Source organism: Cervus canadensis, chromosome 28 (genome assembly GCF_019320065.1).
Source record: "Cervus canadensis isolate Bull #8, Minnesota chromosome 28, ASM1932006v1, whole genome shotgun sequence".
In the NCBI taxonomy this organism is placed as follows: Eukaryota; Metazoa; Chordata; class Mammalia; order Artiodactyla; family Cervidae; genus Cervus; species Cervus canadensis.
Genome location: NC_057413.1, coordinates 51026083 through 51053852, shown reverse-complemented (window position 1 = coordinate 51053852; position 27770 = coordinate 51026083). Strand labels below are relative to the sequence as shown.

General features: G+C 40.2%; 1 protein-coding gene across 4 annotated transcripts; it reads right to left on the bottom strand.

The window, feature by feature from the left end:
• Positions 1 to 395: 395 nt before the first annotated feature.
• On the bottom strand, positions 396 to 27767 carry SLC25A27 (solute carrier family 25 member 27). Of its 4 annotated transcripts, none has more exons than XM_043449577.1 (9): positions 27465 to 27767; positions 24795 to 24986; positions 22953 to 23037; positions 22219 to 22341; positions 19788 to 19900; positions 15940 to 16024; positions 11015 to 11107; positions 10307 to 10409; positions 396 to 5104 (listed from the first exon to the last, which is right to left on the bottom strand). In XM_043449577.1, exons 1-9 carry the CDS (start codon positions 27568 to 27570, stop codon positions 5033 to 5035), a joined length of 972 nt encoding a protein of 323 aa, XP_043305512.1. In that variant the 5' UTR covers positions 27571 to 27767; the 3' UTR covers positions 396 to 5032. The 4 variants fall into 4 exon arrangements, 3 of the variants coding, with proteins under 3 accessions (XP_043305512.1, XP_043305513.1, XP_043305514.1); XM_043449578.1 differs by having other exon boundaries at positions 396 to 4852; XR_006265960.1 differs by lacking the exon at positions 396 to 5104 and adding an exon at positions 13077 to 13219 and having other exon boundaries at positions 10391 to 10409.
• Between the last annotated feature and the right edge of the window lie 3 nt (positions 27768 to 27770).

Below are 27770 nucleotides of genomic sequence, written 5' to 3'. Positions count from 1 at the left end.
ATATGCTGTCTAGGTTGGTCATAGCTTTTCTTCCAAGGAGCAAGCATCTTTTAATTTCACGGCTGCAGTCACCATCTGCAGTGATTTTGGAGCCCAAGAAAATAAAGTCTGTCACTGTTTCCATTGTTTCCCCATCTACTTGCCAAGAAGTGATGGGACCAGATGCCATGATCTTAGTTTTCTGAATGTTGAGTTTTAAGCAACAAGGTATAAGCGTTCTTTTTGCTAATATAAACATTTCAAATCTGACTTTCTAAATTAAGCTACTTTCTGTTTCAATTCGGAAAAGTAAAGATTAAGCTTTAAAAATTGTCTCTAAATTTGTTATCATTTTAAATTCAAAGACGCACCAGGACGAAATCACACGAGGACAAAACAAAGCCCTTGACAACCCATTAGGCATTTTAAAGCATTTATTTTAAAAATCAGAATGATGAGCTACATTTACTCACATATATTCCTGTTTGTTACCAGATATTTTCAGCAAACAGACATCTTTAAGCCTCTTCATCTGCTTTTATCAAACCTTCAAAGTGGATCCTGCTGCTGTTCACAATCACAGCAGCCCGCTGGGGTAAAGTATGGGGAGAGAAAAATAATCACATACTCCTCAGAATTCAGAAATAATAAAACACTTGAATGGGTAAAATGTACATACAAACAGTGACAGAATTTTCACATACACTCTAAAAGGAAGAATAATATAAACATATCACATATTTATTGCTTGCTTGTCATCCAACCAAATATTTTGTATTATTTAAAACTATCAAGTTCTAGATTTTTGTAGGATAGCTATTAAACAGATGACGACTTCTTTAAAATTACCTGTTTAAAGACACACGATCTTTTGAAAATGCAGTTAAGCACTGCATATGGTAAGGAATCACATGAAATCGAGTGTTACTGACCTGATATAATTATTCTTAAGGTAGGAAGAATACAGCATATGACCTACACGTGTACATGTTTTTTTCTCTCCACCCACCCCCACCCAATCTGTGAATTCAACAGATTTCTTCTAATTGACTTCTATTTGAAGTTTTAAAGAGAAACAGAGATGGTCCTTGCTTGCAAGAGTTCATTCATCTAGGGGAAGCAGACTCGTGTCCATGCAGACAGACATCCGCAGGAGGGGAAGCCATGGGAACAGAGGTGTTGAAGGTCTTCAAGTCTTCAGAGATCATTCTAGATGTTAAAGTAGGACTTCACCAGTGAAAGTGAAGACGAATGCGTGATAGTGATGGGGAAGAATGTTAGGCAAAGAGCACAAAATGAACACTGCCTAGGAAGCCGCCAAATGAAGAACATCTTCCGGGGCGATGCATTTGCGAGGAGGTAGAGTGTGGGTGTGCAGTGAAATGAAAACATTAGAAAAATGGGTTGAAGCCAGGTTGAGAGGGGCTTGGATACATTATGAAATATTTTAAGTTTTCTTGTGTGTGTGTGTGAAGGAGTAATTGAAGGTAAGAAGGTGGGATGACATGCCCACTGTTGCCTGAAGGAAGATGTGTATCCTGCTAGGTGAAGGAAGGATTTCCAGCCACATAAAAAGCTTATATTCTGCTGTAAGTCCTGAATAAAACTTTCCTCATCTTAAAACATGAGAAATTAAATAAATCCAGGAAAAAGAAAACTCTGATAATTTTTTAAAATCTTAAGTTTTTCCTTTTTTAACATGACATTAATATAATGACCCTCTTCAAGTATATGTGCAAGATTCTAGAGTTCAACCACTTCATCTTAAAAAGAAATGGACCATCAAAAGAAATGAAGGGACTTGATTATACTACTTTGTCAGAAGTAGAACCCAAAATATTGGGTTGGCCAAAAAGTTCATTTGGGCTTTTCCACACCACCTTATGGGGAAACCCAAATGAACTTTTTTGACCAACCCAACAGGATAAAGGTCTTGAGAATCCAAGTTCAGCCTTTCCTCCACATTTCCTGGCATTCAATAATATATGTATTTTTTGGGAATCATTTTTAAAAGAGTTCTGGTTTAACTGGGGAGAAGAGCATCAAATATTTTCACCCTCAAGTAGCCACCAAGTATTAAATGAAAGATATTTTTAACCAACAAGTATTAAATGAAAGATTTTCCCAATGGAGGTCCTGAGGGAATCTGTTTTCATTAAAAAGAAAAAGACATGTATAACTATTTCAGTTGTACATCAGTGGTTATGCTTAAAAATTTAAAGATGACAGAAAATCAATTTCTCATTTAAAACTTTCTTGAATTTGTTTCCTTCCTTTTTTCTTGGCAAAATGAAAGAAATTTCAGACTAGTCTTTTGATAGTCACAGATCTTCAAATAATGAAGACAAAATTGATTGATTCATACCATATGTAAATTTTGTTGAGTACCTAATGGCAAATAAATGCTACTAGCCCTACCACTAGTGGCTTATAATTAAAATAGGATTTGGAGCACTTGATGAAGATACATTATTCCTCACTGAAAGCAAATTTAAGAAATGTTCTCTATTTAGATATATGCTAATTCACTTATACATATAAAGAACAAATGACTGTATATAATTAAAAATAAGAACGTGTATTTTTCAGTGAGAAAAAAATCATTTGGGAAGGGAAAAAAGTGGAAGCTTAGCAAAGGAAACTTAGAGGTTAAGTATTATTGATACTGAGCTGAAGATAAATACCAAGTACAGTTTTAAGAAAGTGAGACTGAAATGTTAAGTCTTTCAGTGTGGACACAAAATTACTGAAGTTATTTCTTTTTATTTACTGTGGGTTATTCTGGAGAGAAACAAGATGATTTCAAGTTGGTAAAATAAGAAAAGTTCCAAGATACATTAATGAAAATTATTTCACTGGAAAAGTATGACTGTGATAGGATATATGTGTTATCTACAGGATTTGGGCAGATTCTCGGGGCTCTTCATATTTTAGCTAAAGTGTTTTAGACTCAAGTTTTAGACCATTCTAGAATGTATGCCAAAGGCAATTCAAATTCATTTAAAATATCTATGGCAAAAAAAAAAAAAATGCCATAAAGAAAAACCTGTTCTTGGAAGATTCAATAGTCCTGGACTGGGATGTTGCAGAAATGACATGAGACATTTACTCAGTACCTAATTAGTGTATAATAGCTGTCAGTGGTAACAATAATTAGAAGATCTGTATTTTTATCCTGATTCTGCTACTGAATAAGTTATGAGCATGAACAACTCTACTTCTCCAGGCCTCAGTCTCCCAACACAGAAAATGAGAGAGTTAAACCAGACCATCCCAAGGAGTCATTTCAGGTTTAAAAAAAAAATCCAATTATTCTAATCCAGACATCAAGGAATAGTCTCACTATGTAAGCAATGTTTTCACCTTGAGCCCCTCAAAGAATAAAGTTAAATAAATTTTTCCATGGTCCAATTTACATATAATTATTTTGATCTAATATTTACTTGATTTACATAATTATAAAATACACACAAAGTTTCCTAAAGTGGTTCCAATACAGACAATTTGAGAACTTAAAGTACATATTATTATTTTAAGTATATTTAACAACTCAGTTCATACAGGTTGACAAATACAATGGAAAAGAAGACCGCCTAAAGATTTTAAGAGATTAAACTCCCATGTTCTGTAAATTCTATTAAAAAAATAAGCCACTACATATTAGTACATCACATTAAAATATATTTTAAAGTATAGTTTCCCTCTTAAATGGCAGTGATTATACATTAGGGCAACCACAGAGCACTTTTCCCATTCAACATCATGTATGCCCAGGATAAATCCTGTTTGGTCAGCCCCAATGTCTCTCTTGGGTCTCAGCTTTTGGAGTTTTCCTCTTTTGACAATTACAGCCTTTTCCCGTAACTGTAGCTATCCATCCAGAAATGCCCAGTGTCTGAGGCTGGGGGAACAGGTGGTATAGAGGTGAATGTGAAGAAATCTCTCAACTTTCTAAGAAAAGGGATATGATTCAATGACTAGAGACATAATTGTGTACCACAGGCAGTTTATCCTTATCACTTTTTGGGCAGGAAGCTTTGTCAGACTGAATAAGATTCAGGCTAGAGACAGCTTTCGTGTGATTTCTGAGTTCTCCCTCCCCCTCTCTCAGGCTCTTAGTGTTAGGGAAGAGGGGATTAAGAGAGGCTGTATGTCGGCTGACTTCATGTTACCTTTGCTTTTAAATGCCCCTGAGACTGATGATACCAGATGTTTCTTTATTAAAAGGACCTGTCCACCTGAGCCTTCATCAAATAAGCCCCATTTTTCATATATTGAGATTCTTGAGGGCCAGTGACAACTTCAGGCTGGAATGGGATATGTCACAAAGCAGACATGCTTTTCTGTTTTCATTAAGATGTGGTCTGTGGCTGTCAGGAAGCCCTTAGCCTGTGTGGCAGAGACCTAACCAATGGACACAGATCACAGGGCACTGAGAGAATGAGGCTTCTTCCCTTGAGATCCAAACTGTTTTTTTTTTCACTCTCCTGGCAAGAAAAGGTACATCAACCTCCTTCAACACTAGGGAAACTCAAAATGTTTATTCATTTCACTTCCCTTTAGTTTATAGTATATGCTTTAATGACAACAGAAAAGTGAATTATCAGATTTCAGTTAGTAAATACTGACACAACACGTTAAGTATATTCCTTGGTCCCTATGTACGGATGTATTTTTCCACATCCCTACTGTCCACTTCAGGTCTGAGATGCTGTCTCCCTTCTGGCACTTTCTCCTCTAAGCAGGCTCTACAGCATAGAATAGCATCTCGAAGCTTGAATCTTCTCAAGTTAAGTGGTCAGGATTTGATCCTTCCTTAGAGAACGTTGTGCGGGCGTCTCATTGGGTGGTCTTGTGTGATCCAATCAGATTGCTTGTGAACAAAAAGAGGAGTCAAAGAGAACTTGGGTTTCCAGGTAAAAATAAAGTGCTGCCCGCTATAAATCACAGTCTCTGTGGAGTAAGGTGTCTTCCTAAAGAGGTAGAAATAATAGGGGGTGTGTGCTGCAGATGCCCGCATTTCAGTGATACTGAACACTGTATCTTTAAGGGCTTAAAATGGACTGACTCCACTCATCTCTCTGATTTTTTCATAAGTAAGCCAGAACACCAGTGACCAAGGGGTCTGAAAGATTAACCAAAGAAGTTAGTGCATATTTCAAAGCAATTATAAATCTTCTACACATACGCATACACATCTTTGAATGATGAACTCATTTTGAATCCACTTAGGCTGAAAACAAATATTTTGGCATTTCACCTTTCTAGAGCACCTTATCATTTACAAAGCATTTTCAGGTCTTATTTGTCACAGATTTCTCCAAACAATTTATAATGGAAAGGAAAGGTATTGATACCCCTGCTTTACAGATGAGGACACTAAGGCTTAGCAATCAGATGCCTGCCAGCATGATGGAGTTGGACCTTGGGCTTCTGACTTCCATTCCAGGGTTCCTTTTACTGACCACTACTGGATAAAAGGCTAGGACTCGGCATGCCTGAATTCTAGGCTGGGCTCTTTTTGTCTACATGTAGTTTGTATAATGTATGGAGCATAACAAGGAAGCCCTGAAGAACTTGAAAGTAGAGATGAAAGATGATCCTTTGAGAGTTCGATCATAAAACCAACACCTGGTATATCACATGATGAACATAAAAATGCACATCAAGTGGAGAAAAGGGTTCTCACCTCAGAAAGAAGTGGATGTGAAGGTGTCACTGTACCGAAAGGAATTATAAGGGGATGAGGGTTAATCAACAACAGAAGATAAAAATGCTAAAGACAGATGGAGATCACAGAGGAAACACTGGAAGTAATCATCAGAGAAAGTATGTCTTGGATCCAGTTCTTATCTGGTTTGGTTCCTAAGTTATGGGTAATACTGATCAGAGAAACCCTAATCACACTAGAGTGTACAGAAATAAACTTAAGCAATTAGAATGAAAAATGTATTTGCTTAGAGCGTTTATAAAGCACCATTTATGTCATACGTGTTTAGAAATGTTGAGCAAGTTATACTAGTAGACTGAGAACTCACTAGTGGATTTAGGAGAATACGTCTTTGGTCAATTAAGTGTATGAAGACATAGACAAAGAAGCTGAGACGACACCACAGTCTTGTGACAATAAAAATGAAGTGAGCCAAGGATGTGACTGCAGTTGGATCTAGAAGCAGAGGTCTCAGTTAAAATGGACTAGGCAGTCATTCCTGATGGCTCTGGTTATCAGACTTCTTCCTCATAGCAACCAAACTATATGCGAAGGAAATAAATATTAATCAGGGATTGAGCAAAGTGAGGGCATGCTATCTCTAACTAGGGTAAGGAACTGGGATTAGGTTTAGCTGGGTTTTGAAGAGGAGTTTAAGAGGGAGGGTCAAATAGCATGTACAGGATATAGACTGGATATCCTGAGCCTCTGCAGAAGGGCATACGGCCAGTACCTTCTTTTACTGGTTTTTGCCTCACTGGCATAGTTGTACCACTGAAAAGAATCCAAGTGTATAGACACCATGTTATCATAACTGCTGGAAAAAAATTTTTTTCTCCATGCTTTTTACTGTGGGCTTGAACACACAGGGACTCTTGGGTTGATCTTTTTCAATATTAAGTTGACAGATAAGCTCTTCCTGTTATTATTATTCTGTGTTCAGCAGGCAAACTTCTGATTATGACTTGGCTCCCCTATAGTTTGAATTTACCCATCCAGAGGACTTCAGCATTGAGACCACTGGCCAGATGTATTTCTCAGTGTGGATGAGCCAATGCTGTGGTCCACTCATCGGTTTCAGTGAGTTTGGCTGAAGGGCAGTTGTATGTGCAAAGGCCGATTTACTTGGAAGTGCTCATGAGTCAACAGGCTTCTACACTCAGGTCCCGCGCTGTGGCAAATCAACAAAGCCACGCCACCCTGGTGATCTTGAGTGGTTAGCCAGCCTTTTCTCCGGTAACCTCTCTTCATCACCATGCCCTGTCTCTTTTTTAAAACTTTTATAATGAGCTGCAGGACCTTGAGATACTCGGTATACCGTCTTAGTTAGGACTGTGGGTTTAGAGTCGAACAAATCTGTAGTGGATTCCCAGCTTGGCCATATACTAGCTACATGAGCTTGAGCGAGTTTCTTATACTTTGAGCTGTGTTTTTCTCATCTGAAAAATGAGGATCACACTACCTGTAATGTTAGGTTCTTGTAAGACTTAAAAAAAAAATTATGCGTGTAAAGAGCTTAGCAGGTATTCATCCTGAGGTCATTTACACTTCCTGAGTCTCATGTTACAAAGACAATGGGTCAGATCAAGTGGTCTCAGCGCTCCTTTGTCCTGGGATGTTCTCCCTCACCTTTTGGCTTCGTTTTTCACCCCTGGTCTCACCCATCCTCATGGTCTTCCCCACCAGAAACATCAAAGTCTCATTTCCCTTCTCTCCCTCCTTCCCTTTCTCTGTCTGATCAGTTACTAAGTCCTGTGGAGTCGAACATAAATGTTCATGAAATCCACCTCTCTCCATATCTACAATCATCTCCTGGCTAGACCATCACCAAAACTTGCCTTCTTGCATTCTAACTTTCACGACAGCTTCGACATTGCTACCACAGTAGACTTGTCCCCAAGCAAATATTAGCACATGGCTCCCGTATTCAACGGGTACTTGCTACTTCAATTTCACCTCAACTACTGAATTGGTTCCCCAAGGTCCTTCTCAGCCTAAATGCTCTTCTATGTTCTCTTCCCATCACCTGCCCTCTGAGGACCTACAGTCTAGCCACACAGAATTTTCTGCAGTTCACCAGACTTTTTGGGGTCACCTATAACTTGCTTATGTTGCTTCCTCATGGTTTTCTTGATAAACACCTACTGATTCTTCAAAGCTCAGATCAGGGATCACCTCTGGGAAGCCTTTTGGGAATTCCCAAAGAGTTCAAGCCATTTTACTCCACTATGTGTGTTTCCATGTTTTGTTCACAGCACTGGCAACCTCTTTAGAATATGTGTCCTCTGAAGCCACACTGCCTGGGTTTGAGCCCCTGATGCCAGTAGTTAATAACCACCTAGCCTGGCCAGCAAAGTTATTTAGACACTTCACTTTAGTTTTCTCCTCTATAAATGAAATATATGATAGTAACCTTCTAAATAGATTGTTGGGAGAACTCAATGAGTTAAGCCATGAATATGATTAGCACAGCACTGGCCATATAGCAAGTGACTTCATAATCTTAGCTTTATCATCTCTGTAATTTTAACTACTTATGTGTCTATCTTCTCCCATCACACTGTATGCTCCTTGAGAGCAAAAAAATACACATCTTATTCCTTGGTGTTACCAGCATTTATCATAGGACCTGGTTCATGCAGGCCAAGTCAAAATCTTCCTTTCCATTAAATATCCATAGATTTGAGATAACTTCAAAGTATAACCAAGACAATGAAAATAATCTTTTACAGCTTAGGTGTGCTTTTGTATCAGATATTGCCAAGGGCTTTGGCTGTTAGTTTCATGTTAACAGATGGATACCTACCACCCTTGGTGATGTCATTTATCCCCAGTGCTTCAGTTATTATCTGTGTGTAGACGGTGCTTAGGTCTAAATCTCCATCCTCATGATTCCAAGATCCAGGCCAATATATGAAGCTAGTCATCTAGATATCTCTTCTTAGATGTCCTATGACTATCCAAAACTTAACATTTCTAAACTAAACTTGAGATTCTACCACGAAATCTTCTTCCCTGCAAATGATCCCATATTAGGAAATCACATCATTGGTTGCTCAGGCAGGAATCTGGGAATGAAGCTCGATTTTTCTTTGCCTTCTCCAACCATTTCCCCATGCCCCTCCGGTTGTATTCTTTTTTATCTCCTTTCTATCCGCCCCCCCTCCTTTTTTTTTTTCTAATCTATCTTCTTCTGTCCTCACTGTCATATTCTAGTCTGAGTTATCATTATCTGTCATCTATCACAACTCCTGGTCTTTCCTCAAACCACACAGCAGCCAGAATGATCTTCTTAAGAGCATACGTCATCAGGCCAATGCCCCTCACTCTCATGGGTCCTACGGCCCCATCCAATCCCATCCCTGCCTCCCTCTGGCCTCACCCTGGGCTTCTCTCCTCCACATCTCCGTGCCTTGGCCAGCTGGCTTTCCCTCAGTTCTCTGACTGCATCGTGTCCTTTGTCCACTCCAGCTAGTTCCTACACCCAGAATGTTCTTTTCTTCCCTTTTAGCCTAGTTAAGTCCCACTCATTCTTCAAATCTCAATGAGAAATCCAGTCTCCAATGAGGTTTACTTAACCGCCTAGCTTAGGCGGTCCTTACTTGCTGTCTGTTCTGAAAGCACCATGACCCTGCACCCTGCCCCTTCCCAACTCTTCACTCAGGGTTTGTCTGGACCTAGACTGGAAGCTCTAGCACTGGAGCAGACGGAGGCTCTTGGGTTCCTCCTAAAGTCGGGCACTGAGTCAGACTTTGTATGGAACAGGTGCTCAACTCATATTATTATACTATACTGTGTAAAGCATTGATTGAATTTCTAAACCTGTAACTCCTATTTTTTCAAATATATTCTAACTCAAAAAATACTCGAGTACCTTGTTTTTATTGTATTTGTTATGTTACTTAGATAAGTCTATCTAATTCTACATGCTAATTCACTTTAGTAAAAAACATATTCAAACCAAATGAAAATGATATGATGTCTTCTTCCTAAGCAGAGCTTTGTGGTGATAGGTATTAATGGGTGGTAGGTTTAGTCACTATGTCATGTCTGACTCTTGCTACCCCATGGACTGAAGCCTGCCAGGCTCCTCTGTCCATGGGATTCTCCAGGCAAGAATACTGGAGTGGGTGAGTCATTTCCTTCTCCAGGGGATCATCCTGACCCAGGGATTGAACCCGTGTCTCCTATATTGCAGGTGATCTCCTGCATTGCAGGCGAATTCTTTACTGCTGAGCCACAATGGATAATCCAATATTTATCATCAAAGTAACTAACTTTGTTTGAAATAGTGACATTTTCATAACAATGGTCTCTAGTATGAAATCTGTATGTCTGTCTCAAACTGTAATATTTTGGCTAAATAGCAGAAGTCTTTACATTTCAGAACAATCTATCCACTGGCTTTATAACATCAGACTATCAACCTATTCATTTCTGATGTAATTGAATTATTTTACCTTAATCTACCAAGGCGGGTGGAGGTAAAAGAAAACAAAAAGAGAAAAGAAAGAAAGAACCATGATTTGGGGGCAGAACCATGCCAGAAGTGAAAAGGGAAAATATTTATAAAGTGCAATGAAAACAAAAGCAAAGGCAGGAAAAACCTAACATTACCATTCGAAGCCAAGATGGTAAAAACCCTTTATAGAGACTCAGGAATCCTTCTCCTTGAACAGCCTGAATCAAGCAGTCAGTAGATGATTTATACAGAAGGCCCCTAAGAAGGAAAGAAGACAATTTTGTTAAATTTCTTACATGTAAATAGATATATAAATAAAATTTAAAAATAGTCTAGAAAAACTTATTTAACTATCTTCTGCTAGGTTAGAACAAATAATATTTGTGCTTCTGTACACATAGGACACCTCTTTTGAGTTTAAAGATATTTTTCAAGGTTGACTCTTGGGATTCACCCCACCCTTGGTCTGATAACTTAGAATTCACTCCATCTAGTCTCTTCAGAGAGAACATACTGTTTTATAGCTAATTAAATTACCCATGTTACTCACAAGTCATGAGCTTCTGAAAAAATGCCCTGCAAATTCTTAACAAAGTATATTTTCAAAAACTCTATGAAAACAACAAAGTCACAATAAACACCTTGTGTCTAAACAATATGACAGTTAAATTAGCTTATTTCCCCAAATGCACAGTACTTTTCCACCAGACACAAAGCGGGTAATTGCATAAAAACAATGTCCTGGTTGAACACACATAAACACAAAAATACATTTCCAGCAAAAATAAATACAAGGAAGAGTCTTTAAAGAACATTGTTATTATAGACATTCAGATACACGGAGACTAAGACTTTCTATCTACCTTCCTTGTTTATCTCGTGGCTGATTCATTATTCGGCTTTTGATGACATCAGCAGGTGTTCCCAGAATAGAAGCTACCAGTCCAGAACATAAACTGTAGATAAATGAAATTGAAAGGTAATATGCAGCAGCTTCCAAATTTTAAGGGGGATTTGATATTTGGAAAGAATGGAATACTAAATCTAGTCCAATAATATTCTTCATACTAATGCTCTTTTAGCTTAAAATCAATGATAAATTCATTCGTTCAAGAGATAAAAAAAATTGAAACAATGTCTGGTCAACAGATATACACTGAACATCTGCTGGAGGCAGGCACTCTTCTAGGCAGTGAACAAGACAAATAAGGTCCTGTCCTCAAGGTACTTAACTGGGGAGAGGCAGAGGAGAAATGAATAATTTCAGGTACGGTTAGTGCTGTAGGAAAAAAAAATGAAATGAGATCACGTGATAGGGATTAACCAGGTGAGAGGCAGTCATGGAAAGGCTCTTGGGTGAGAGCAGACCTTGACATAGATGGTTCCTTCTCGCCAGCCAGATCAGAGACTAAAGATGCAGGCAGAGAAGGCTAAGGTTTTATTCTCAATGCAAGGGGAAAGGGTCTTAAAGTGGGGGAATCACATAATCACTCCTTTTTGAAAAAGGCTTCTGGTCAGTTATTCAAGACAGACAAAATGCATATGGCCAACCCACTGCAGACTAAATCAAGATTCTTTTAAATGAGTGACTGAACAGTTCGGAAGCCACCAGCAGTTCATTATGTATGTAGGCATGAGAGAGGCAATACAGGAATGTGATCGACATCCCATAACCTGAGAAGCCATTAACTGCTGTAAACTTTTCCAGGAGAAACACAGATGATGAGAAGATGGGTGGTCATCCTGAATCAAATGAAATGAAGGCCCGAGACCCAGAAGTTGGCAGCTGAGTCCAGAGATGGGAATCAGGGGGGTGGGAAGAGCATCTTATCTTGGGCTAATGGAAAGCTAGAAAGGAAAACCGTGGACAACTTTTATCTCTTCCCGGAACATCAAGTGTCTCCCAGAGATAAGGACAGCTGACTTTCAGGCCAGGCAAGGCCTCTGAAGTTTCTGAAGGCTCTGTGGTGGGGAGGTTGAAATTGCATTAGGAATCTTCACACTTTCTTATTTTGAACTGCTGGAGCAGCAGTTCTTTATGAGTCTTTAGATCAGGATTGATCATTCAAAGGAGAAACACACTTCAGGAATACCTGAATTCAAGAGAAAGAACCCATATAACCTATTTTCATTTTCCAGCAAGTGACCTGACTGCATATAACTTCTCTTGGGTCTCTATTCACACGACAGGCATTGCCTACGTGGAAAGAACTTACTGCTTCACCATCTATATCCCGGGAGGTGTAGACTACTGTTCTTTCAGCATTCTTTCCTATATGTTCAGATCCTCTGAAAGTCAAGATTTAACATCAGAATTCTCCAGGCCAGAATACCGGAGTGGGTAGCCTTTCCCTTCTCCAGGGGATCTTCCCAACCCAGGGACTGAACCCAGGTCTCCCACATTGCAAGCAGATTCTTTACCAGCTGAGCCACAAGGGAAGCCCAAGAATATTGGAGTGGGTAGCCTACCCCTTCTCCAGCAGATCTTCCCAACGCAGGAATCAAACCAGGGTCTCCTGCATTACAGGCGGATTCTTTACCAACTGAGCTATGAGGGAAGCCCTCATTTTAATATACCTTCATATTTTTACATAGAAACAGGCAACCAACTACAAAATTCACCTAAGTTCTAAAACTTAAGTCTACTAGAAACAGCTTGCAAGACCAGTCAAGAGGTGAGTAAAACAAAGAAGACAGAAAACTATACACAATTTCCCCTTTTTGGCTCAAAAGACTGGAAAGAAACACTACATTTTTACTTGCTTCAGAGAGGCTGGGGGCCGGCTCAGCTATACATATGTTTCAAGAGTGGAAACTACTTCTACCAGAGTGTTAATGTTATTAATACATTCTACTTTTAAAAGATAGGCAGCCCTCATTCATTAGTAGTCGTTAGTTAGTGTACTTATTAAAGGATTTTTTTACCTGTATAATAACCACATCAAGGATCCCCTTTGGCAACTGGGCCTGTTTGGTACACAGACACCTTGGGGGCCAGCAGCCAGCGGCCTGCCTCATCCTCCTCTTATCAAATCGTTTGCAGGACGTACTGTGATCTGGCTAGGCGCCTTTAAATATTAAGAGAACAAATCCTGCATTAAGGAGGCCTCAGGTAAGATGGTATCTAGAGTCAAAGTGAGAAGACAGAGCCATAAAAGTTACATCAATTTTGCCTGGATACTTGACAGGAACACGGCTACTTTTTGCTATTGACCTTTATCACTCCTTGCCAGTAATACCCACAAAGCGAAGCCCAGAATGTGTCTTAAGTGATGATAGACAGAGAATGACTGGGTACATCTTCTGTTCTCTCCAGGAGACCAGATGGCTCTGTGCAAGGCTAGTCTGTATTAGTCCATAAGCACGGTTTCAGGATGAACAATCCTCTTCCGCATCAACTAAAGAACCATGCTCACGTATGATCTTCATACAGTGTAAGCTAATCTTCTGCCCAGTTTCACCCCTCAGCAGCCTCAGGATTTAAAAACAGGGAAAGGGGGACTCTTCTGGTTTTCCCGTTCTGTATAATTTCCTTTCTACTTTCTCCTATATTAGCATACCTTGCCACCTGCCTCCCCATCTCCCTAAAATCCTAGCCACACGTCTTCTACTGCTCCTTCCCTGCCCTAGAACTTCAGCGTACTTACACTATTGTTTTTAGTATACGTGCTGCTCAAGTGAGCACATACACCATTGTTTTTAATTATGGTAGAAGACATAACATACAGTTTACCCTTCTTAACCATTCTGAAGCACCCGGTTCAGTGCCTGCACTATTTTCACTCTTCTTCGTATCAAACTCCCTTCCCTCGGATGTTGATGGCTCCTATAAATCTCTCGACTGCACCGCTGCGACCCTCTTTCAACCTCGGTGAGCACTCATTCTACCCTGTGATGCAGCGTCCAGAACTTCTAGATTACATAGCAATGTTTGCCTAGCCAGCTGTGAGTTCATGGACAGCACCTTTTGAGCTGCCTCACGGACCACACATACTCCCCCTGACCCCATTTAAAGACCTGATCCAGTGGGTAGGGCTAAGAATGAACCAAGCACCAATCATCTCAGCACCCAATGATCTCAATCATTTGCAAAACCTGAATTAGAGAACAATAAGATAAACTTATTTCAGTTAGGGCTGGAATATAGTGATGGGAAATCTTATGTCTTTCCAAAAAAAGACAGATCCATTAAGTGGAGTCATGTCCATTAGGCAGATTTACACCTGCTGGGAAATCCCTGAATCTTAGGTTAAAGAGGTGGTATTTCAAAGACCATTTGGGTAAAGACAATGAAAAAGTAACAGAGGTAACATCACTGTGGAGCTGTTAGAACTGAACATCCTGCTCCCAGAACAGATGGTAACACTTGGAACAGACAAGTCCCTTGAAAGTTGAGACTATTTCACAGAATGACTTGACAAGGAAGAATTGGGGAAGAAAGTCTCACAAGCAGAGAGAACAGCATAAAACGGAGACAGTGAAGGGAAGGTCAGGTTGGGTACAGATACGATACATATGTTTATAGGATGGAGGCCCCAAGTCCTGTTTGCTCTGAAAGAGGTGGTTGGGCTGTTGGCTGCAGAAAATATGTTATTGCTTGTGAACACACCTGGATGAGATTTTGGAATATGAAAGGTGAGCAAAGACAGAATGATTGCCCTAGCAGCATGAACGATAACACTTATTTTAAGAGGACGAATGAAGAAAAACTACAGTAAGAACATAAAGTTAAAGTGAACCTAAAATTAAGAATCATTTCTAACTATGTCTGTATCTCTAAATATCATCAACTTGGCACTACTTACACAGTTTTGTGTGCGTGCATGCTGAATCGCTCAGTTGTGTCTGACTACTTGCGATCCCATGGACTGTAACCCACCAAGCTCCTCTGTCCACGGAATTTTCCCGGGAAGAATACTGGAGTGGGTTGCCATTTCCTTCTCTAGGGGATCTTCCCGACCCAGGGATCACACCCATGTCTCTTAAGTCTCCTGCCTTGGCAGGCAGATTCTTTACCACTGTGCCACCTAGGAAGCCCTCTCATACAGTTTTGGGGTTGTCTAAATAGCATTAAGGGTTCTAGAATTTGGAAACAAGATCAGAAGCTAAACAGAATCATAAGGCCGCTCAACATCTATAAAGTAACTCATCCTAATGGATAATCTGAACTTGTGTTGCAAAGAATTTAAGCTGTTTCTCCTCCTAGGAAGCACTTCTTTATCATGTCTCTATCCATCAACAGCCACAGCCCTTCAAAACACTTATCTAATTCTATCCCCTTTACGGGCCCTTCTAAGTGGTTATTTTTTTCTCCCTTCCCTCCCCCCTGCCCAACTCTACAGTAACTAGTCCCTTTCTTTTAGCACTTACTGTGCAGTGTTTTTATACTTGTTTTATTTTTCCCCTTGGAAAACTCCCTGGGAAGCAGTGTGGTTTACTTTTTGTATCTACTGCAGGGCCTTGCACAGTGTCTTTAACGCAAAGGATGCTCAAACATACCCACTGAATTGAGTTGGATAATCAATTGTCAGAATCTCACCCTGGGATAGCCCTACCAAAGTGCAAATATTTGGGAAAATTTAACCTGAAATATTCTGCCCCTCTCTTCCACATTTTAACTGCAACACACTTTAAGAAAATTGCTCTTTATAAAGGTACTATCGCCTTTCTTTAAGGCTGTTATCACTAGGTTCCCAATCAGAAGAGATAAAAGTTAGAATTTATGCCAAATATGGAAGAAAGAGTGAGATAGGAAAAAATAGAAAGAGACAAATTAAAACAGTCTTACCTTGATAAGCCATGAGTCGTGATATTGTCCTCAAGTGGTGTATTCAATACCAAGTAGTGTTTTACTGTGTCGTAAGTAGTTAAATCTGGCAATACATAGAGAAAGAAAGTTTAAATGTCATTCACTCAACAATGAATGTCTTCTGTGTCAAGAATGTGCTAAGCGTGGGGCAAGAATGTATACAAAGATGAAAGATCCCATTCTTGTTCTCAAGCAGAGAAAAGCACAGCAACAGAGGGAGGGGGAGGAAAAAAGGAAGAGAGACAGACACTCAATTATATCATCTGAACATCTGAATCCAGCTTTGCTCAGAGTCAGCTCAACCCCTGCACTTTTCAGTGCTGGAGCTCATGAATTCCTTTTTCAGCCTAAGCTAGGCTGAATTGAGATTCTATCACTTTAAACAAAAGATCCTGGCCATTATTCTACATTAAGCTTTTTATACTTTTTTTCTAATGACAATGAAGAGCTGTTGAAAGGTTTTAAACAGGGGAGGGCTAGACCACAATCATGGAATTTTATAAAGATTACCTATACCAGAGTATAGGGAAGTGAACTGTAAAGAGCTAAGAATGGGTGGATATATTTGATCATTCACCAGACATCTGAGAGCGTACCATGTGGTGGGCATTATTCTACGCACTGGGGAAAGAGCCATGGACAAAAATGAACAAAATCGCCATTCTTTGTTGAAGGAGGAGACAATAAACAAGTAAGTAAGCCACGTGGCGTTTCGGATGGCAGTAACTGCTCTGAAGACAAATCAGGCAGGAAAATCAGGCGAGGGTGTGAGGGTGGGGAAGGATGGTGCGTGTGAATTTTAAATAGAACAGCTGGAGATGACCTCAAAATAATATTTGAGTGGAGACCTTCAGGAAGCTTGAGGAAGTAAACTTTGGAGATATCTATGAGAAAGTGTCCTAGGCAGAACCACAGTAGGTCAAAAAGGCAAAAGTCAGCTTCGTATGTTAGAGGAACGGCAAGAACACTGGTTTAACAGGAGCAGAGGAAGCAAGAGTCGGAGAAGGGGAGGGTCTGGGGCAGAGGAGTGGCTGACCTGGGCTGGTATTTACAAGATCACTGTGATAGTCTACTCAGACTAAAAACATTAGATACGACACTACTGCAGTTCTTCTGGTAAGAAAGCGTGGTGGCTTGGATACTGGGGTGTGGAACACTGGTCAGATTCTGGGTGTTTTGAAGACAGAATCAAGAGATCAGCCAGCAGACTAAATATGGAGGGAAAGAAAGGAAGCAAAGATGACAACAAGGCTTTGAGCCTAAACAACTGGAAGGACAGAGCTGCCATTTATAGCTATGTGAAAATGAGAATGGACTTATTTAAATGTTTTAAAATAAGATGACAGGCACCGGTGATCCTGATGAGAACAATTTCAGACGCGGAGTGGGGCAGAATGGCTGTGGGATGTATGTGTGTATGTGTGTGGGGGGACCAGTTAGGAGATATTTGTAGTGATCCAGGAGGAGCAGATTAATAGCACTTTGGACCAGGGTGTAGCTCCAGGGATGAAAAGAAGTGGATGAACTTGAGATCTCTCTGGGAGACAGAACTGGCTGGATTTGGTGACTGGTTGGCTGTAAGCAGTAAGTGAAAGCAAAGAGATCAAAATCATGCCTAGGTTTCTGGGTCGTTCAACTAAAAAACCATCATAAAAATATGATATCATATTTTGAGACTGGGAAGAATGGAGAAGGAAGTGATTCAGTAAATGATTTGGTCTGGACACATTCAAACTAATATGTATTTGAGATACAAAATGAAGATGCTGAGTAGATAGCTAGAACTTGGAAGAGAACTCTGGGCTGCAAAGATATTGAAGCAATCAATTGAAAAATGATAATCTGAAAGGTTTTCTGAAAACCAGAATATCTACTAATATGATGCAGGAGACATCAATGGACTGAAATAGCAAAATATAAAATAGACTGACTTCCTTTGGTGTTTAAGTGGTATGTTACTATAACTCTCAAAACTGCTATTTATCAGCTTCTTAGAATCATATAATTTTGGTCTTAGAAAGGAGTCTTTCATCCACTGATTCATTTATTAAACATGTGTTGATTATGTAAGAGGGGCTGGGAAAGGTAAGAGGGACTAGGAAAATAAAGATGAATAAAATACAGTCCATGCCTTCAGGGGGCTCAAAATCCAGGGGGAGGAGACAGACACATAGAAGAAAGCAATGAAATGAGGTAAAAACAACAATAGAGCTAAGCACAGAGAACTACGGAAACACATCCAACACACCATGACCTGGGAGGGGTGGCTGTGGGAGGTTCAAGTAAAGTACATGATGGAGAAGACACCTTAGCCACATGTTAAAAGATCTGCAGAAGTAACTAAATAGAGAAGAGGGAAGAGGACAGATAGCACAGATGTTGAGGCAGTTTGGTGTGTGTAGGCAGTGGAACCTTTTCACTTATGACTCTGCTTCACTATGTGCTCCAGAATCAATGAATTGCTCAAACCCAGAAGGTACAGGTTGATTTATGCAGACCTTCTGTGTTATGAAATTTCCACTTTATTCTGTGAGTGATGAGAAGCCAGTTAGGGGTTGCAGGGATACCAATAACATGTTGAGATCTGTATTTTCGATAAAGCTCTCTGGATATTGGGTCCAAATTTGAGGGCAGGGGAAGAGATCAGGTAGATGCTGTGGCAGTGGTCTAGTTGTGTTTTGATGGTTACTACTGTAAAAATGGTCATTGTAAGGATCCTAAGGTAGTATTTACTGGATGGGGGAACCTTTTTCTTTTCGATGAAACATAGTTGACGTACAATATTATGCAGGTGTACTACACAGTGATTTGACAGGTGCATACATTATAAAAAGGTCACCATGACAACATGCCTAGTAACCACTGGTCCTCATAGAAAGGTACTGCAATATTACTGGAATAATTCCTTATGCTGTACATTATATCCCCGTGGCTCATTTTTATAACTGGAGGTCTGTACCTCTTGCTGCTGCTGCTAAGTCACTTCAGTCGTGTCCGACTCTGTGCGACCCCATAGACAGCAGCCCACCAGGCTCCCCCGTCCCTGGGATTCTCCAGGCAAGAACACTGGAGTGGGTTGCCATTTCCTTCTCCAATGCATGCAAGTGAAAAGTGAAAGTGAAGTCGCTCAGTTGTACCTCTTAATCCGTTGCAATTACTTTGGCTCCCTACTCCTCTCCCCTTGAGCAACCACTCATTTGTTCTCTGCATCCATGAGTCTGTTTCCGTTTTGTTTTGTTTTGTAGATCCCACCTGAAGTGAGATCATTTGGTCCTTGTCTTTCTCTGACTGACTGATTTCACTTAGCATAAGGCTGGAGGGGGGAACATTTAAGAAATATTTAGAAGACTGAAGAAACCAGTGACTGACGATGGGAAGTGAGAAATGGGAATGAGTGAAGGGAACATTCAGGTCTCCAGCCTGAGGTGTCCAGCTGTACCAGATTGATTCTATAGCAAGAGGAGCAGGATGACTGGGGGGAAAGATCTGTAGTCTAGATATAATGACCATCACATGTGGTACATACCCCAGTGTGAATCTTAGAGGGAGGTATGGGGTGGGGAGGAACCCTTAGTAACGGTTCGGTATTATCTCCTTACTGTCACAAGTTGCTAGTTTAGGAAATCCTTTTCATACATCACTGTAGTGAAAGCGCTCTAGGGAAAATATTCAATTACAACATTACAACATAAAAGAAGACTGTTGCCAGTACATATTATTAAAAATAATAAAATAAAAATTCTTATTTTCCCCAATGTAAGTGCTTATTATAGTTAAAATGATTAAGGTGATTAGGACTTCTCAGAATTCAATAAAGTTTCCATTACCTCCCATATTCACCAGCGCTGCTCTTTGTATATTGGGTACCCAGCCTGCCCAAAGCCCACGTATTCCACCTTCAGCTAAGATTTTTGCAAAGGCATGATGCACACCACGAAATCTAAAGGGAAATAATAATAAATGTGAAAACTCTAGGCATTCCTGTGTATGGGATGCAACGGCATAAGCTTCATCATAACTGTTATGATTTGGCTATAGCTGTTATGATTTGTAGTACAATAATATCTTAATTATCTAGAATTGTTAAAAATTAAAGCAACCCATGTAAGTCTAATTCCCAGATAAACTTAATAGTTCTTTAGAAAAAAGGCCAATTTTTGATTTAAACATTTTTATGGAAATCTTTATAAACTGTAACATCCATCCTCTTCTCAGATTATTAAATAGATTAAAACTCCTTCCCTGACATTTTACATCATCTGTGCACGTATTAATTATAGGAGGGAACAGTGTCTATCAGACTTCTAGGTTCATTTTCCTCATATTATGGGAGACCTTCAAATTTTTTAATTTTATCAAATGAAAACATTAACAGATTAACTCTCATGTCACTTCATGAAAGAAATGATATTTTAGACCAAAAGTTAGGAAGGAGAATTTCAGAAGAGTTCTTAAAACTGAATACTTTTAGCTTTATGAAAATTTATCTTTTCCTTATTTTGCACATTTTTCTATACACAGATGAAAATGGTGCTAATGAACCAAAGCTGGAGACCTCTGATATAAAATAAAAACCTGGGTTGTATATAGCCAGAAATACCTGGTGTCAAATACCACTTTATCACTTACAAGTTGTATGGCTTTACTCAGGTATTAAACTCTCTGAGTCTCACCAAAAAGATAATATGATCTATTTACTGGGCATTCATAATTGCTATTCTGCTACATAAGAAGTATGCTCATGAATAATGGTCACTGTAGCTAGAACTTATTTATTAATAGAATTTACTTATTAATGCACTTATTAAGAACCAGTCTTGTTTTGTACATATATATATTATATATATATATATGTATGTATATGATATATTTTATTTCTAAAAACTCTGTGGAGTATGTTATTATTCTAATTCTCATCTGAACAAAGAAACTGAGGCTTAGGGAAGTTAAGAACTTGACTAGGGTTATACAGCTAAAATGTGGTAAAGGCTGGATTTGAATCCCAGGTTGCTTGATCCCAAGGTTCATGTTCTTTACAACATTTTTTTTTAACTATTATATCAAACCCAAAATGTCTAACATGAGAGACAAAGAGAAGGAAAAATATTGAGGTGATCAGTGAAAACTCAGACATTTCTGGACCCCAACAGTTCCTTTTCTCCACGTAGCCAACCAAGGCAACACCACTTTGCCCTGCTCCACAGTTCATCAGAAGTTGTTACGAGATGACAAAATGGGCCCTGGGATGCTGTGAACCACACAGTTAAGTCAGAGTGGTACCCTTTTCTCCTCCCCGGTCCACATTACTTAGGTCCCTGTTGGGAAGGGGGCCTGGACTGCCATAGCCCACCCTCACTTTGCACTGAGTCGGCTGGTGGGGCAGCAGGGCAGAGGGCAGTGGCCATGGGAAGCCACCAGAGGAGACCCCAACCCCTCCTCCGCCTCTCGCTCAGACGCACATCCATGGTTTTCAGAGGAGCAGACCCCTGCATGCTCAGCTCAGGACATCCCACGTTTTCTCTGTTTCCTGGCAGAGGGTTATCTGTCTGTCTGCAAGATTTGCCCCTTTTCCAGAAGAAACTGCCTAAGTGGTATCTGAATAAACTTGCACGAAAGGCCCTTTGAGAAAAGGCAGATTTTTGACAATTAAGGGTAGTGCAACAGGAGGATTTTATATCACAACAGTATAGTAATATTGAAGTAAAAAAAAAAAAGAAAGAAAACTTCCTTAAACTTGGGAAAAGAGGCAGAGAGAAATTAGACAGGGAAGTAGAACAATTCATAAGGTTTACCTTGCTATTTCCCTTCCTGCAGAAGGAAAGGAAAAGAAAACAGGCTTTCTGGCACCTGATGATCCAGAACCTCTGTCATGGAAACCATCTCAGATAGTGTCTCTTAAAGATGAATAAAGAGAGACTAGAAACATTAAGGGACTTCCAGAAGGGCAAGCCACGATGGCAGAATTGGAATTCACACCAGGGCAACTGTTAATGGTCAGATTCTTTCTATCAAGCAGCAGCAGGGGACAAGTCTAGCTGCCTTAGCTGGGAAAGCAGCAAAGAGTGATGCACATGTACAGTTTGTCTGGTAAACAACAGGTATACCATACCAGGAAAAAAAAAGGTCCACCTCCGGTCTCCTCTTAGTGAATATCACTTCCAAACTAGGAGTCACAATGAATGCCTTTACTGAATGTAGGGGTCCAAATATGCAGAGATCAAAGGGGAAAGGAAAGGTACCTGTCAGTGGAGGACCTACCGCAGTGGTTTTCCTTCAAGTTTCCTTTTTCCTTCCATTTGCATCTGAACCTTCACTAGGTCAGTTGGGTTGGCTAAAAACTGGCCAACAACACCAGCCATCATCCCTCCAATCACTGATTTCCTAATTATAAAAGGAAATGCATTTTTCTAAAGGTTGCTATCAATTTCACACATTTTGTGGGAAACAATACCATGCTGGTACAGCCCCGGCATAAGAGATTTAAGACAAAGTGAAGCAAAAAATAAACTCACACAAATCACAGAGGAGAGTAGATGGTTTGTTTACTGATGGGAGGGCTCAGGGACCGGGAGTCAAAATTCAAATCTGAAGGCCTTTAATGGCCTGAAATTCAAAGGAAGGACAGTTGCTTCAAAGATATAATTTAACTGCAGTTTAATTCTGACCACAGGGGAATAAAAACAGCATTGATGTAGTCAATCTAACAAAGGCTGGTAAGCCAAGTTTTATAGGTTACTGTTTTAGTAGTTTTCCAAAATGAAAGGGTTTTGAAAACGTTCCTCTCTTTGAAGAGACTCTGTCCCTGGACTCCTCCTCCTTTCTTTTTATAAAAATTGAAATATAGTAGATGTACGATATTAAATAAATTATAGGTATACAATAGAGTGATTCACAATTTGTAAAGGTTAGGCTCTATTTATAGTTATTATAAGATACTGGCAACATTCCCTGTGTTGTACAATACAGTGTATTATTTTCAAAACCAAACTTACCAAAGGGGATAATGCTTATCTTCACTTTTGCCAAACACAACTTCACGGAGATGTTCGTAAGTGACCATTCGACCTCCAGAATACACTGAAAACAGAGCATTGAAAGGATGAATTCAGCCCTACGTTTAATGAAGCAAGAGGATGCTTTGACGAGGCCTAGCTGATCTCCCTAGCTGTGTCTCTCATATAACCGAGGCTTCTGACACCTGGCCTTGATGGTTTTCCAAATGTGCATGCCTTGTAAAGCCTCAGGCCTTCTATGTTGTCTGAGCTTTCTTGAATGGATTATCCCTTTATTGCTACCTCCTCCTATTCTTTCAAGACTCCACTCAAAGAACATGTTTTCCAGAAAGTGCCCTCTGACCTGGCCTCCAGTGTTCTAGGCTGTCATTGCACATGTCATGCTTCTATGATCCCCCAGAACTCCCCAGGTGTGTGTCTAATACAGCATCTGTCATCTTGATTAGAAACTAACTTAGTTTTCTTGTTCATCTTTCCACCAGACCATGAGCCTTTCAAGGCAGGTTTTGCGTGTTTTCATTACACTCTACACCCTAGTACAGAGCTTGGGACAGAGCAGGCATTTTCATTCAATAAACACATGCAACTTCACTGGATAATTTACTATGTTAAGGTAATTTACCAGTCAAGTCTCAAACATATGAAATGAATCTTAATTATAAAACCACATATGGTGGTCAACAAAATACAAATGAAAAGAAGTGAAAATGGTAATAGGAAGCAAGAAGCCGTTAAAGAAAAGAATAAGAAAGAAAAATCATGAAAATCAATACACGGTATTCAGAGAGAGAGCTTTTCTCGATATTTCAGGAAGTTTGATGCAGTATTTTAGGATATTCAAAAACATACAAAGTACCAAAACAATCATATTTCTGGACACTTTCTGGTGAATATACTGTAATGTGCTCATCTGGAAAACTGAAGCTTTAAAAATACAAAGCTGGTAAATATTAGTACTGGGCACTTTTCTGATCAAAGGTCCCTACATACTTGAGGAATAATTAAGAATATATATAGAGGAGGAAAACGCCATGCCTATCCCTCCTCCTTTTGAAGGCAAGTTTATGTTCTGTCCACAAGCTAGAATTTCAATAACTTCTATCACTGTGGGTGCCCCACTGGAAGCACAGCAAAGAAGTTTCTCATCGGCAGTATTAAAATTTCAACTATTTTCCTTTCAGAGTGACTGATGGCCCACATAGGTAGCCTGGGAAGTGCGGCAAAAATCACCTGTGTTGCTTTTACTCTGTTGCCAAGGTTGGATTAGATAGTCACCCTTGCTCTCTTTCAGATCAACCTGGCCTTGGACACAAGGGACAGAGACTGGTAAGATCTGGCATTGCATTCAAATATAATTTTCAATTTCAAAGAATGTAAAAAAAAATTAATTTTGTGTTTAAAAGTTCCTCAAGTTGATAAAAATTGCAGTGATTCATCTTCTTCTTTCTTAAACTTAAAAAACCTTTTCATTAGGAAACCTTTCAAGCATACAGCAAAGTAGAGAAAAATAATACTCTATGTCTATCATGGAGATTTATCAATTACTAACATTTTCATCTTACTGGCTTTTTCTTTTCCTCAATTATTTTAGAGCGCATTACAAAATACCATGACATCGGGACAGTTCATCCCTAAATACTTTTGTATGCATTTCTAAAGCCCTAAGGCTATAATTCCTTAATAAGCATTGCTGGTTAAGAGATTATATATTCATTTATCACATTAGTAGAAGGAAACTAGCTAGCTTTTGAACACAACAGGAAAGCAGAGGAGACAAACAGAACTCATGACAAACTCACCAACTAGAATCAAGATAAATACCTATGTGTCTGTAAATGGCGGGTGTCACTCCTTGCCAGAGCTTTAGAAAGCCTTCCTCCTGGACAATCCCTAGGGCCGTGCGTACCATGCCCCTATAGGGAGCAGACTCTGTTGCACCATCTCCCAACCGAGCAAGGGCAGCTTCTCCTTGTATTTGAAGTCGAGTTTTTGTGAGGTCGAGGGGAAAGGTTGCTGACAACAACAACAACAACAAAAAAAAAAAAACGAGGGGGAAACCCATAACATTCAGAAAAGTGAACAAAATTTTTTTTAGAAAATCACAGACCCAGATTTTAGTCACCACAAGGTGGGTGATTCTCAAATTTCAGAATACATCAGAATCAACTAGGGAGATTGGTTAAAATTACATTATTTCCTAGCCCCACACCTATGGAATTTCAGTAGGCAGAAGGGGTTAAGACATCAGTGGGTTCTGACACACTCCCAAACTTGAGAATCACTGTCCCAGAGCACCAGAAAGAAAACAAAAAGTGACAAGCCTTGGGTTCTTTTCAGTCATAAATGTCCATCTAAAACCTACTTTTGTCCTCTATCTTTGCTTTCCAGTGGGAATAATCTCAGGTATCTATAGTCTAAGATGTGCCCTGGTCTGCAACCGTGATTAACAGCCAACGTGACTTTTAGAATACTGTACTACTTATGGCAGGTTCTTAATAAATGCCAGATGAAGCTGAATTCTGTCATTTCATGATGCTCCCATGTAGATGAATCACTGGCCTGTCTGAAAAATTGAAGATGCATCATAGAGTTTATCATTTCTTGGGTGGCAGGCTCAATACTCTTTCAATTAAGATACATGTTGAATGGTTTTTTCCCAGCACTGATGAGTTTTCTGCCTGACCTCCTTAACAAAATACCAACTATACTTGAAATTTTTTTCCTAATGATTACATCTTGAATTAGAGGTAGACCTTTTGCCTTGAAACAAGTGAAGCTAGCTGGTTCACATAAGGAAGATCAAGCTCATAACTTTATATACACAACAACTCAGACAAGTTCATAAACATTAGTGACACTGCATGTCTTTCTAGTGACCACCACCTGATACAAAACCACAGCTGTGCCTTTTCCAAGAGAATATTCAATCTGCACCACTGGTCTTTGGAAAGTTAATGATCTTGTTGATTGTTTTCCTAAAACACAAGTTGTGTGCATACGGAGAATTTAAGCAGTGCTTTCCTGACATATGAAGCCTGCAAAATCTTAAGATATAGCCACTTCTATATTAGCATAATTATGCCTTTTCAAATAATTTTGCCTTTCTTGCTGGTTACTTAAATAATGCTTCAGGTTCTGATCCTAAATCCTTTTGCACTCAAAACCATCTCATATTTTGATTTCCCTGGTTCTCATTCCCCGCCCCCACACAATTCTCCACAAGTTTTTAACAGGAGGAAGTTTCCTTTACAAAAGGCATTGGTCACAGGGGAAACATTGGGTTTAAAAAAAAAACAAAACAAGAAACTGGGAATATAGCTAATCATTTAGCAATCTGCTTTAAATTTTTTTTTTAAGTTGATGAATTGTATTACAGTGAAAACAATGGATAATAATTCTCCTTCAGCTTTGGGGGAACAGAAAGAAAAAAATTAAGGAGGGTTCAAAGGGCAAGAATGGATGAGGACTAGGAGCAAAAAAAAGAAATCATGTTTTAGCGCTGCTGGAAATACAAAGGAAACTCGTTTTAGAACAGGGCAAACTAACATTACAAATGATAACACATTGGAGCTACTGCTTTTTTTTTTTTAACGGGCAAGAAGATGAAAGCGTCATGCTAAAATGCACAGGGAAGGCTTAACAGGGGAAACACGGGCACTATACTCATAAAATTCCTGCAAGAAGCATCACCTATTCTTGCAAGGGCATCAAAGCTCTGCTCTAAGCAGCCCCTCTGACTTGCTCATGCAGATGTAATTGTTCATCCTCTCTGCTCTTATGATAATAACACCTCCATTACAATAAGTAGCATAGTGTCTCTGCGTGTCTCCCCACCAACCTGTAAGAAGGTTAGGGCTGGGTCTTTTTAACTGTATCTCCACAGGCTCCTGGACTGTGGTCATTATAATAATGTCGTGATCATTCGATGCCTTCCTTGCCTTGGATTTAGCGTTCATATATTAACCTCTCAGACTTGCAGGGTATACACAGTGCAGCTGAGTTCAGCTCAAAGAGGTCAACAGGGAGATGCTGAGTGGATGGATGCTCGGTAAGGAATGGGTTAAGAACTTAAGTCCCACAAGTTGAGTCCACAAGCTGGACCCAAAACACAACGACATAGTGAAGCTGGGTAAGAATATAAACAGAGATGTCCTCAATAAAGACGGAAAGTGGATTGTGGTTTTAAAAAGGGCATCCTCACAAAAGGGAAAATGATGCCTATAGGGGAGTAAAGCTCAGGAAGCTTCTAAAAGGACACACTCAGGCGCAACAGCACATCCGACGGAGACAAAATTGGAAGGAAGAAACCTTCGTGACCTCCACTCCCTCCTCCTCCTCCCAAGGCTGGCCTTGCCCCCACCCTGCCACACCTGGACAGGTGTGGACCGAGAGGGTTGCATCCACTCGGAAACGAAGCCACCCGCCCGGCCCCCCACCCCGGGCGGCCCCTGGAGGTCGGGCCGAGGAGGCCCAGGCTGGACGGCCGGGTACCTAGCTCGGCCACGGTGGCCGCGCAGCCCGACAGGAGGAACTTGCTCGCGCGGGGCCATCTCTGGACGAGCGGCGAGAGCCTCTCCGCATCGTCTGGAGTCGACATTCAGCAGCAGCACGGGACGACGATACGCCCCTTCTGGCCCGCGTCCCGCGCCGCGGCTGGCCTGCCACCCGGCCAGGGCGGCTCCTTCTCAAGCGACACGCTGCGAGGCGGGGATCATTTCTCTAGCTTGGCTCGGCCAGGCGGGCCCAACGAACCCTCAGCCTCCCTGGCAGCCCCAGGCTGGAACAGCCCAGTGCATG

Bases quoted from the DNA above. Each gene is read 5' to 3' on its own strand.
- SLC25A27 (XM_043449577.1), bottom strand. From the start codon at position 27,570: ATGTCGACTCCAGACGATGCGGAGAGGCTCTCGCCGCTCGTCCAGAGA. The intron at 11,108-15,939 runs GTAAGACTGTTT...ATTTATCTACAG, and splicing joins ACGACTCATGGCTTATCAAG to TTTATGTTCTGGACTGGTAG. The intron at 5,105-10,306 runs GTAATGTTAGGT...TTAATCTTTCAG, and splicing joins TACCATCTTGGCTTCGAATG to ACCCCTTGGTCACTGGTGTT.